Raw genomic sequence first — 12,666 nt, forward strand, 5'->3', positions numbered from 1 at the left:
AAAAAATAAAAAGAAAAAAACATTTTTAATGTTCGTGGACGCTTTTTTAATCTCGTGAAAGAAGAATAAGAGGAAGACTTTGTCTCACTTCCATTTCACGAAGTGTAAGAAAAATCTTCTCCTTCGTTAGATCAACCGGCGGTAACATTCCGAGTGAATGAAAAGCATCTTTTAGTCCGTGGACTCGAAAAAGCGTTTCACTATTAATCATAGCGTTCGGCTAAGTATTAAACTAGCTTCCGTAAATTGCAAGAACGCGTAAGCGTAGCCCAAAGTGCGTTTACTAATTTCTTTCTACCAATAATCTTTCTTACGATAAAAACAAATATTCTCTGATCGATATTTCTGATGGTTCTTTGGCATTTCTCCTTGTCGCTATTACTTCGTATATCAAACAATTTCAACAATACCACGATCAGAGTCACAATGTGAAAGGAGGTTAGAAAATAACAAACTTTTCACGCAAACGCACTAAGGGAGGGTAACTACCCACGGAATTGAGGTATGTCGTTGGGCCATTGTCATTAATCGTCATGTAATCGTGTGTTCGTTAACTGTTAATGACGCGTACGTGTTTGACATGTGCGTGTCTCTGCGAGTGTAAATATAATAACATACGTAATCTGTATAAAATATGCACATTTCATAGAATTAAATATATCGTTTTCGATTACTCGTATAATTATAAGTATCCTTTGGGAACACGTTTCGAAATCGCGTCCCAATGCACGTGAGATAGTCGTGATCAATATCAGAAGACTTATCATATGTTGAGTTATAAATTATACTCTTTTTCTCTCACTGGCGAATCGAGAAGAAGCGGTCGCGTAAAAAAAGAAATAACGGCACCTGACGCTATCCGCCATTTGTAAAAGACATTCTCGATTCTTACTTAAAACAACGTAACACCTTTGCGACGCTCGATTTTTGCGCTTCATCGTCATTATCAATGACGGCCAAATATTTTTTTTTAGAAAAAAATTTGGTACGATACGGTAAAAAATTAAATACAAGAACTCAATTCCTTTCTACGTTTTAAACTCGATACGTCGATATATCGATATCAATAAATCAGGTATCGTAAAGGCGGTCCGTTTCTACCTTACAGTTATCGATTACATTAATTATACCTTAGAATGTCACAGTACTTATGTTCAAGGAATCGGTTACTTACTTTCAAGAAAGGGTTACTTTCAAGGAATGTCTTCAAGCGTTCTACAGCGAACGTTTCGAGTATAAAGGGACGTGTTAAAAAAAAGAAGACGAAAGAAGTAGAAAGAACAGGGTAAAAGGGAGAAACAGGAGCGCGCTGTTATTACAGTAATCAACTTATGAACTACAGACTTGCGATTAACAGAGAAAGGAGATCCAGGAGGTTCGGTTTACCGGAAGTGTTAAGGGACAGATCACGAAGAATGGTCTGAGAAACTCATTCAAAATCCCCAGATCGTTTCCCGGACGACGTTCCCACCAGCCAACATAGATGTTCCCGCTTTCTTGTGTCTTCTTGGAATGCATGCAACTGTTCTCTCGCCATCAGACAACGTTGAACCTTCAGCGGAATCACGTTCCATCTTTTCCAATCGGTAAACCGAATCTTCAGAGAAATAACTCCTCAAAATGGCGCGGTTAGGCGTTGTTACGACGTCGATAAAGCTACTAAACCGTGCAACCGGCGTCTGAGGTCGGCACGAAGTTACTTTCTTGTCGATAAAAGTCACCTTCGTACTCCTCCACCTTCACCGGGTACTCTGTCACGCAATTCTGAGGCTGGTTCAATGCCGGTGGTGGCTGCACGAAGTTCTCTTGGTAACTGGGCAGCTGCAAAGGTTCTGCAAACTGCTGGTACGAGGTATCCGTGCCACCTTGCTTCAGACAGGTCGGTCCATGGAGACTGAGCATGTCTACCAGCCTGCGCCTCTGCGTCTCCAGCTCCTGGATCTGCGTCTTCAGGTCGTGGTTCTGCGTCTCGAGGATCTCTGACTCCTGCACCAAGGTCACTGTCTTTTCCCGCTTCTTCAACCGACACTTGGTAGCGGCTATCTTGTTCCTCTCGCGTCTCCTTCGGCGCCTTTCCTCGTCCTCTTGCGTCAACTACAAGAATTTTAGGTCTTTAGACGTTGCTCGTGCATCTTCGAAATTCTGATATACGATATATCTATCTGGATCGATGGTATGAAAATAATATATTTCATGCTTCTGCGTTTGGGTCGTTGATCACGGTAGTAAGTATTGAACGGAATTGGATGAAATGAATGTCTCGTCTGACACGAAAACCCGTGAAATCGATGAAACGGCGACTTACAGCGCGAATCGCCCGACATCACGACTGTTTTATCGTTTTTACGAGAACAGTATGTGAGGATTTCTTACTCCACCGCGGCTGTTGTTGCTGCTCGCCTCTTCCTCCTCTTCGTCATCCGCGCTTCCGTCTTCCTTCTTCGTCTTCTTCTTCGTGTCGTCCCCGGTCCCGTTGGCTCTCCTCTTCGTCTGCAGCGTCAACTTCAGTCCTATGTTGTTCGGAAACCGAATAATTAATCACATGGCCAAAAACGATCATATGATCTCGGAATATAGAATATAGCTCACTAAGATACGTCAACATAATGCAACATCCCCAAATTCCCAATTATCCAACCCAAAATCCTCTCGAGCACTCCAAGAACCCTTACCTTCGAAACGCCAGAAAAACTCTAGCGAAAAATCGAAAGAATTCCCATTTATTCGTCACGCATTAATTACAAGACATTTTTCTATACGATTCCGCGACTATATCCAATCCACCCGTCGCTCCTTAAAGGATTCCTCTACCACTTGTCCCTAGAAAACCAGAATCGGCCACTAAATCCCGGATAACCTTGAAGGTATCGCGAGATTCGACGGGAACAAAAGAAGAAGAGCAAGAAGTCGACGAGAGGACCCGGTAGGATATTATCAAGGCCACCACCGGATGGGTACCTTCTTTAATGAGCTGACTACAGGTGTGCTGAACACTCGGTGGGCTCGGCTCACCGCTGCTAGTCGAGTCCGTACGGTCCCTGCTTCTCTCGTTCGTGTAACCCTCGAAGGGATTGGTCATGGCGATTAGGGAGTTTACGATTTCCGGTGTCCTTGGTGTGACCTCGGCCGCCGCGACACCGAGAAGACCCGCGGCAGCCGTTGGACTAGGATTCACGTTCACGTTCAGGTTGTACATGGTCGGTTTAGATTACCATTTAACCTGGAACAAGAACAGAGATTAAGAGTGCGGATGTGCGGTTGATGGTTGTTTCAGTTGGTTCCAAGCGAATCAAGTCTCTTTATAGCCTGTTTGCAGCATTCGAGCTGGCGTTCAATCTTCGACACCGAGGCTGCCTCACAGGGCTCGTAGCAAGAACTTTATTACTTGTTTCGTCACTTTGGACTCTGATAGAGACGAGCTTTATAACGTGTAATTGGCTGGAAACTTGAATTATCCGAGGTCTCGAAACGGTGAAAAATATCGCGTTTTTGATAGGATGTGAGAGTTCTCGAGGTTCATCGAGGGTGACTATAGACAGTTCAAGCTTCCGAGGAAGAGGAGCTATCGAATTGGAACAAATTTATTTTTCCAGGAAGGAAGTAACGTTTGTTAAGTCCTGGGAGATAGGAAAATGACTTAATTAAAAAATTTGGCGACTTTATAGATAGATTATGGAGATTTAAGTCCTTCTAACCCTTAAGAATGGGTCAGAAATATTCTTAAGGCTATCTAACTATCTAGTTACTAAATGTTACTATATTATTACACCAGGATCTACTCAGTCGAGTAGAAATAGACTTCAGAACTTCTTTTCCGGCATAACGACCGCGGAGCAACGAAGTAATTCGAAGCAACTGTTCGATAAATGTTACCAGCAGCTTATCGAAGGATCTCGCAGCGTTAACGACTCCGGTTCGTTCCTTAAATAATTATTTCCGTCGGAAACAAAAGGAAATCTTTGCTTTTCTCACGTTCAATAGGCGAGCGAGCCTATCGATCTCGCCTCGCGGAATTACCCAATAGGATAGAGGAAAATAAAACGAAAAAGTAAGAAAAGGGAAGACGGGGGAAAAGGGAAAAACAGAAAGGAGAATTTTTTTTCGAACCGGTTGCTTCCCGTTCCTGTCGGTTTATCTCGGATCGAACGTATCTCCAGAGAGCAGGGAATAGGTTTCGCTGATAAAAACGGAACGAAATCTCTGCAGCTTGTGGCTGCGTTGTTCTATCTGCGACCCACGGAGAATTTCGAACGCCTAATAGCCGCAACATCCTTGATTGTGGTTTTTCCCGGCTACCGAATTAATTAGAAAGGATAAAGATGGCGGAAGTTCGTTATTATTTTAAAACGCTATTACAGCGAACTTGATTTAATTTTAAAACATTTTTCGCAATAGTCATCTCAGCTGATAACCTTCCATCGAGGTTTGCTCTGCAATGGAGAAGAGCAAGATAAACTTCCTATTTTCCTGAATGGTTCTCCATGGTCTCTTTACTTCACTCGTTACTTACGTTACTGCTCTTCGATATTTATTATTAATACGACTAATTTTTCGTATTACCGGTATTTTATTAATCGACAAATTTGTCAGGAGACTTAAAAGTAGCAAAATCGAGATGAAGAAAACGGTTCGAGCTTGTGGCACGTTACGACTCGTAGACGTCAAAAGTTTAGCAAACAATCCGACCCACTGGTGCATGGAGGAGCGACTAAGTCTCTGGAATTATCCCAAGGAGCTGCTGGTCCCAGGAAAATTCAAATACGAGACGCGAAGCTTCTACATTGTAAATATCTCGAAAATATTTCCACGAATTTGAATAATAGCGAGAATAACCACGTGATACGGAGTTCACAGAATTTCGATAAGTATTTCGAGATCTAACGGTTTTCTTCCCGATCGTGATCCTTCGATCACTCGTCCCGTTGGATAATTCGATAATTTGCGAAAACGAATTAGCAGATTTCCTCCGCTGTTGAGTAACGTTTGAATGGTGATTTACCGGAGCTAACTGGATCTCCATTCCCCTTATTGTGCATTCTTTTTTCCAGGGAACGAGAAGCTCATTGATACGGCCTTGAAAGCGCGGCTATTGAGCTCGAATCGATGCGAGGAACAAAGAAGAATTGAAACCGAATCGTGGAACGCTGATAACAGGACCGGAAGCTGAAGATACCTATCGACTAGCTGGACTATGACTATTTCCGAATCCTACATCGGTTTATTCTTAATTTAAAAACACATGGAATACGGAGAAAAAATGAGAAGAATATTTTTAATTACAAATATACTTTCAAATGTAAACAAAGATGTATCATATTTTGAATACAGTACGCTGTAAATTACAAGAAATAATTATTTCGAATTTTTATTACAAGCCTATTTAAACAATGCACTAAACAGTGAATTAAAAAAATAATTTACCATGAAACATTTATAAAAATAAAGTATATTAGAGAAATTAATAAACGCTACTCTATAGAATATTCCTGAAAAACAGTTTCGAAATGTGTGTTCGAAATCTTCACCAAAACAAACATTCCAAATATGGCCGCCTTCTAAAATAATCTCTAAATCTCCACTAATTCATATCCCACGCAAAAAGTCCCAGGAGCCTAACGCACAGGAAGTAGCAACCGAAAAATGACCATCACACTCTCCCGCCAACGCTACCTATTTATCCACCATGATCCCCAAAGATCGCACCTCGCGCGTCCATTATCTACCATGCTGCCACCTTCCGGTAACCTTTCCACAGCCAGCGACGCTTACGTAACTGGCTCGCGGGCCGCGAATCAAAAATAACGAGACAGGACGCGCGAAAAGCCGCGTCCCGGCGTGTCTATAAACCAAAAGCGAGACGAGAGGGGAGCAGGAACGAGGGCTGGGAGAAAACGTTAAAAGCTTGTCAAACGGTCGTCAAAAATACATTTTGACGTGCGACCGGCCCCACGTCGAGTCTTGGCGTGTCCTCTAAAACGAAACGGCGCGTCCTCCAGCGGAGACTAGGTTTGTTTTCGAGCGTCGAATTCCTGTGTTGCCCAACCTCCTTCTCCGCGACGAGGACCTCCCTCCAACTCAGTTTTGCCGTTCTTTTTGTGAGAGTGCCAGTTCGCGGCGCGAGTGTGCGAGAGACGAGCACCGAACGGCGAAGAAGGCAGCCCGCGTTTCGTAAGAATTTTATCGTTCCGTATTCGGAGCCTAATGCCCTTGCAACTCCTCCTCCGTAGCCTTCTACGGGCTCTCCCCCGCCGCTACGCCGCGCGACTGCGGCAACTGCTACCCCTTCCACTCCGCCGCTCCCCCCGCTAAGGTCCCAACACTCGACCGCTACCCCCACCACGCAACTGTCGCGGGCCCCGTGGCACGGTCGCGCCACTAGTGACCAAAAAATCAACTTCCTCGGACCGGATCTCCGTCTCTTACGGATTCGGCATCCCGCAGCCAGACCGGCTGTACGACACGCGTATACCCACTGACCTATATGCACGGGAAGAGCTGTCGCGAGGGGTCTCGGACCTTCAGGGGTAGAACGAAACTGGCAACTTTTTACGAATAAACGTTTCGTAAACCTTTAACTTTCAGGCGTTCGATTATACATACAATTTTCTTTGTATCCTATCAACACGGCTGTATTATCTCACGTGTACTCGTGTATACACGAATTTTTTAAAGTACCGGTTTTTTAATTTCGATTATTTTGTAAAGTAATTATTGGGAATGATTTACTGAATTATTTATTAATTCTGCTTGTTCGATATATTCGATTAGTGAATGCTCTGGAGGAAGGTATCAAGGAACTTGGCAATCGATTAATTATAAAACCAAGGATATAAATTTGTTTTAAATATACGTAGAAATTTAAGTACCAAAATCCGAGAAAATGGAGGTAATCACTTCAGCCTGAGTGGTTCATTTCTCACTGTAACTAGATGCAGTATACTAGTTTTAAATAATCCCTTAGCACAAGAACTGCCAACTCTTCACATGTAACTAATTATACAGTACATAAATGATAGTAATTGAACTAGTATAATGAAGATTAACGAGTACACATAAGCACGTTTCCATTCGAATAAAAGTAAACGCTAATTTCCCCTAATTGCGAAATTTCGATTACTTTGGTAATCACAATAAAGGGGAAAGAATAAAGAAAAAGAAGAAAAATGGAAAGAGATCTAAGATGGCGGAAATAAAGGATTTCGCGAATGAGCGAGTAGGCCTAATTCCCTCTCATTTTCCCTCGCGTATTTATTCACACCGATTAAACGTAAAGATGATGGCGAGGAATCCAGCGAATCGAGGCCACGAAGCGGAAGGAGGAAGAACGCTTAGATTTTGAGACTGAGCTCTACGAAAATAGTCCGGCAAAACCGCGAAACAAACGCTACACCGTTATTACACCAAAATCTGCATCCGTTGACCCCCGCGATGCATGTAAATATCTCCTCTCAACCTTGCGAATCATTAATCGGGATTAATTTCGAAATAACATGCGACGAAAGGTGCAAAATTTACGAGATGCTTCGCGTTTCCAGTTCTTTCATAACGTTTGCAGATTTTTGAAAGAAACTACAACAGCGGGGAGCACCACGTTCCTCTAGATTCTCGTCACTTTCATCGTTTCGCTATTTATTGGAAGACTCGAAAGATTCCGCATCTTCTCTTATATTTTTATTTATTAGCACACCGATATATCTTCCTCGTGGAAAAATGTTAAGCGTCTCGGGAATCCATCAGGAAGAATAAAAATATCCGCAGGATACGACGTTCTGACAAGAAAAAATATCGAAATCTTCGTTCGGAGAAATATTCCCTAGAATTTGCGAACCGATCGAGACATTTTTCACTCGTTTCATTCTTCAAACCCAAAACAATCACGGCTGAAAAAATTCGTTCTCTTTCTTTCTTCCAAGCTGAGGAGAAAATTTTAATCTTTTCTCGATCTTGAAACTATCATATTTGAAAAGAACAGAAGAAATAACAATAACAGAAATAATAATAATAAATTGAAAGATTGCAATGAAAAGGTACAACGATTTTTCTTCACTATCTCTGATATTCGTATTAAAATCCAAAATAATCATAATTAAAAAAATTCTTTCTTCTCTACACACCACCTCCTCTCATCCCAACCCGAAAAAGATTGGAAATTGCAATGGAGGAGCATAACAATTTTTCTTTCCTACCTAGTTTATTTGTATCCAAACTCAAAATAATCGTATGTAAAATTATTTTGTCTCTTCTTAAAAAAAAAAAGAAGAAAAAAAAATGAAGGAAGAAATAAAAAAGGAATGAAATATTTCAGTGAAAGTATGCAACGATTTTTCTCTCCTATGTACCTTCACTCGTGATCAAGCTCGAGGTTGTTACACTTAAAAAATTTTTCTTTGGCTCCTCTGAGAGAGAAAAAGATCGAGAGATTGGAACGGTGGGCGATGGACAAGAACTAAGAACTGCACGGGATCTCTTGAAAATAATCGATCGGGTGCAACACACCGATCGAATACGTAATCGGTACGCTTATGTAAAGATCCGTGAGGGCGATGCAACGGATTGAAATAATAATCGAAGAACCGAGTTTGTTTGAATGAAAACAGGTGTCCGATCGAAGCCGTTGCCGCTGCACGCTGTTAAAACGTATAAATAGAAACCGTTTGATTTTGATGTATGCCACGAACGCCTCGGTATTCGGCCGATCTCTCGCCGAAAGATCCTCGAGAGACAATGCTTGCGATTGTTGCCACACGGCTCGCCCAGGCAAACTTCTTCGAAACTCTTCCATTGGTAATCTGACTGTCGTTCAGAGGAATCTTTCAAAGTTCTCAAACTGCATTTCATCCTTTTCTTTTTATTTATTTTTATGTTTTTCTTTGCGAGAGGAAGATGGGAAGAGTAATAAAAATTGCAATGATAATAAATGAATCGTAACAATTAACGTGGTTTGACGAGTTGTAATGGTAATTGAAAGAGTGATTGATTTATGAAATTCGTTGTTTAGGCGATTCTATAGACCGTGCTGGTTTTATTTCGTTTGTTTCCATCAGCTCGTAAAATACCTCCGATTTCCAACCATAGCCACCTACGAGCGCGAATAAATTGTGAAAAATGGTAACTGACCGTTGTCAATATTTTTCAAAGTTTCGAATAATCCGTAGTCTTATCTTTGAGTATACGATCACTGAACAGACCAGAAAGGAACCAAGGAGGACATTATCTTTGTGTCAAAACAGGTGCGAACGAACCGGAAATCATAATGTGCTTGCAACGACTCGAGAGATAGAATAAGAAATTCCTCGTGGCAACACGAACTTGAATTAAATCCAATATATAGAAATTTCAGAAGAAAAAATGTGTGTTTTAAACGAGATGAAGATTCAGATCTCAGAATTCAGAACTCAGGACTCAGATGTCAGAATTCATAACTCAAAATTCATAACTTAGAGATCAGAATTCATAACTCAGAATTCATAACTTAGAGATCAGAATTTATAACTTAGAAGTCAGAATTCATAACCCAGAACTTAGAATTCATAACTCAGAACTCAAGACTCAGAATTCATAACTCAAGACTCAAAATTCATAACTCAGAACTCAGGACTCAGAATTCATAACTCAAGACTCAAAATTCATAACTCAAGACTCAAAATTCATAACTCAAGACTCAAAATTCATAACTCAGGTCTCAGAGATCAGAATTCATAACTTAGAAGTCAGAATTCATAACCCAGAACATAGAATTCATAACTCAGAACTCAGGACTCAGAATTCATAACTCAAGACTCAGAATTCATAACTCAAGACTCAGAATTCATAACTCAAGACTCAGAATTCATAACTCAAGACTCAGAATTCATAACTCAAGACTCAGAATTCATAACTCAAGACTCAGAATTCATAATTCAGGACTCGGAATTCATAACTCAGGACTCGGAATTCAGAACACAGGACTCGGAATTCACAATTGACAACTCAGAAGTCAGGACTCAAATCTCAGAATGCAGAACTAAGATCTTATAACTCATAACTCATAACTCAGAATTCCAATCTCGGAACTCACACGTCAGAACTCAGAACTCAGAACTTAGGCCTCAGATCTCACATCTCAGAACTCAATAACTAACATCTAAAGACGGACGACGAATAACTAACACATAACATTTCTCAGAACTCCGAACTCCAGCGATTCTCGATGTCGAATCAAAAAATCTCCACGCAACATCGATAAAACAACATCAATAATTCAATTCCACCCTCGAACTACCTGGCGATGGATCAAAATCCCCCGATCGATCTCGAAGATCACCGGGAACGCTTCGGGACTTAGAACCGGCTTTATTCCGCTCGTCAAGGCGCAGGCTATTCGCAGAGTGTGGCCTAATAATAAGCTCACTTCCGATTCGTAGGGTGCCGCGAGCGTATTGTGCGCTTGTCGCGTGCTAACCTCGAGAGACAGCCGAGCTTTTCCCGTGTTCCTCGCTCCGGAAACCTTATCGATCTTATCATCGACTGCTCGCGGCGAACAGAGGGCCCCATTGTTGCCTTCTGGGTCGGCCATATTCACGTTCAAGGTGATGGCGCGACGCGAAGGGGCGCTGGCAAATTTCGGGACGAAGATTACCAGTCGTCGAAAGTGTTTATGGCGATTGATCCTGACGTCGACGACGACGGGCTTCCTGGAAGCATCGTTTGGCTCGAAAGGCGAAATCGGGGAGGCACGCCGGTTCCAGGGACACCGGAGTCTCTTTCACGCGAGTGTTTTATGGAAGATCGGGGGGTACTCGAGTTTAGAGTCGCGGAAGATAGCGGAAGAATTGATAAAATTCTTTTCGTCGGTCTAGATCGGCTTCGAGTGGAAAATTCTGTCGGGAGCAGCGGGTACTCGTGTTTTAACAGGGTGTGATTTATTGGTGTGGAAAATTCCAGTGTCTTATGTTTCATGGCATAAAAGAGGACTTCGCGAGCACTCTATTTCGGTTGTTTCCGAAATTTTGTATCTTTTTTAACGCCGGAACATTTAATGGGTACTTAAACGTTATTCGCAAAGTGTCGGAATGAAAATATTATTCTGTTTCGATAAATGTCAATGCTAAATTGCGAAATTAAATATTAAAATGGCGGAAGCCTAAACTCTCGATTTGGGAAATTAAAAAATTAAGAAATAATATTAAATAATATTATAACGATTATTATAAAATAATATTAAAATCATAGAAGAAATGAACATATCACTGTTCTATCCTGACGAATGTCACGAACTGTTCTATCAAATTATATATTACAAATTACCACAGAAATTTAAACTTCCTGTTCTAATCCTCCCATTGTGACAAGCATATTCAAACACTCTCCCCACTACCAATGCCAACTTAGTATCTCCATCAAAATGCCTCCTTGCCCAATAAAAATAAATCAAGTATCTAATACATATATATCGATACTCGAGCGAGACATTCACGAATAGAAAATATTTGAACAAAGCATTCGAAGTTATTGGCTGGAAAAATTTTTAGACCCGGACAGAGCTCCCAGCAGTGTAAATCTTGGATAATCCGAGTGTGTCACTCTCGAACATGATTTATTTTTCTTCCCTGTCGTTCGAATAGATCGGTACCTGTATTCGAAACTTAAATCCGAGGATTTTCATCGGATAGTAGAAGAAAGAAGGAGAAAAAATCGAAAAATAATTGCACTCGTTGAAATAAATCGTGAGATCGTTATTAATATGGCGGACTTAAAAATAGTTGCCCGCAGGATAATTCGGACGATAATCCTGCGGTTGCAAAATATTTGGAGCTGTTGAACACGCGTGCAAAAATAAAAGAAAAATTCGAAGGAGTGGAAGAAGCATGCATAAACATCGTATGCAAATTTCCTACCAGTTCCAGGCCAGACCGTGTGTCTCTTTTTCCCGCGATGATTCCATATTTGCAGGGATTATCTAAGAGCCAAACAGGCAGGATACCTTGCGAAGCATTTGAAAAGGAATACAATTCCAATTAAACGTAATTACTGAAATGAAACGAGCACGTTTCTCTCGTTTTATGACTTTTATTCGTAGATCTGTGTGCCTTCAGCTGACTCGATCCCGTCCCTTTCTTCGCGTTTCGCGTTATCTCACAGGTCTGAAAAGTTTTCTCACAGTTAACCTCCTTCTAATCGCTCCTTTCATGGCATCTCTCACGACTCTGGGTTATACGCAGGCTTTTCCATCGAGTTCTCTCATCTTTCCTAACTTTCCACCTGAACCTTGTTTTGGGTATAAATTAAGATCGTAATATGCGTGTTCCGCAAACCGTGTACCTATTTATCTTCCACACTTATAATATATGCAGCCGAACAAACGCCGGGCCATCCATTAGCGGCCTATTTCAAGGTCCCTTGCGTAATGTTTTGACTATCGCAAGATCTCAGGAAGATGCATGGTAGTATCACGAAATTCTGATAACTTTCAAGCCCATGCCTATTCCTTTGTGTCAGCAACGTCGTGGAAGCGGACGAATACAATGCCAACAATTCAGAGTTGATCTCTGAATCGTAGAAATCCTAGGATAGTTCTTTTATTCGACATTTTCTCTGCATCTTTGAATTAAAAGATAGCAAGAATTGAATGGAACTCGATTTTTCTCAGCTTCAACCTCTTCAACTCCCTTCACCCCTTTCTTTCCA

At 41.4% G+C, this 12,666-nt stretch overlaps 1 protein-coding gene across 2 annotated transcripts in view; it reads right to left on the reverse strand.

Annotated features, from left to right (window-relative positions):
- Window positions 1-18: 18 nt before the first annotated feature.
- The window catches only part of Atf3 (Activating transcription factor 3), a 42,498-nt gene continuing 29,850 nt past the window's right edge, over window positions 19-12,666 (reverse strand). Inside the window, exons 2-4 of one of the 2 annotated variants that reach the window (XM_017910033.1) lie at window positions 3,013-3,220; window positions 2,374-2,510; window positions 19-2,094 (exon numbers count right to left, since the gene is read on the reverse strand). In XM_017910033.1, coding sequence (XP_017765522.1) covers window positions 1,660-2,094; window positions 2,374-2,510; window positions 3,013-3,196 — 756 coding nt within the window. In that variant the 5' untranslated portion in view covers window positions 3,197-3,220 and the 3' untranslated portion in view covers window positions 19-1,659. Of the gene's footprint in view, window positions 2,095-2,373; window positions 2,511-2,958; window positions 3,221-12,666 lie in introns of both variants that reach the window. The other variant, XM_017910024.1, reaches the window with a different exon arrangement.

The sequence above is a fragment of the Eufriesea mexicana genome, unplaced genomic scaffold (genome assembly GCF_001483705.2).
Source record: "Eufriesea mexicana isolate 0111107269 unplaced genomic scaffold, ASM148370v2 scaffold54, whole genome shotgun sequence".
In the NCBI taxonomy this organism is placed as follows: Eukaryota; Metazoa; Arthropoda; class Insecta; order Hymenoptera; family Apidae; genus Eufriesea; species Eufriesea mexicana.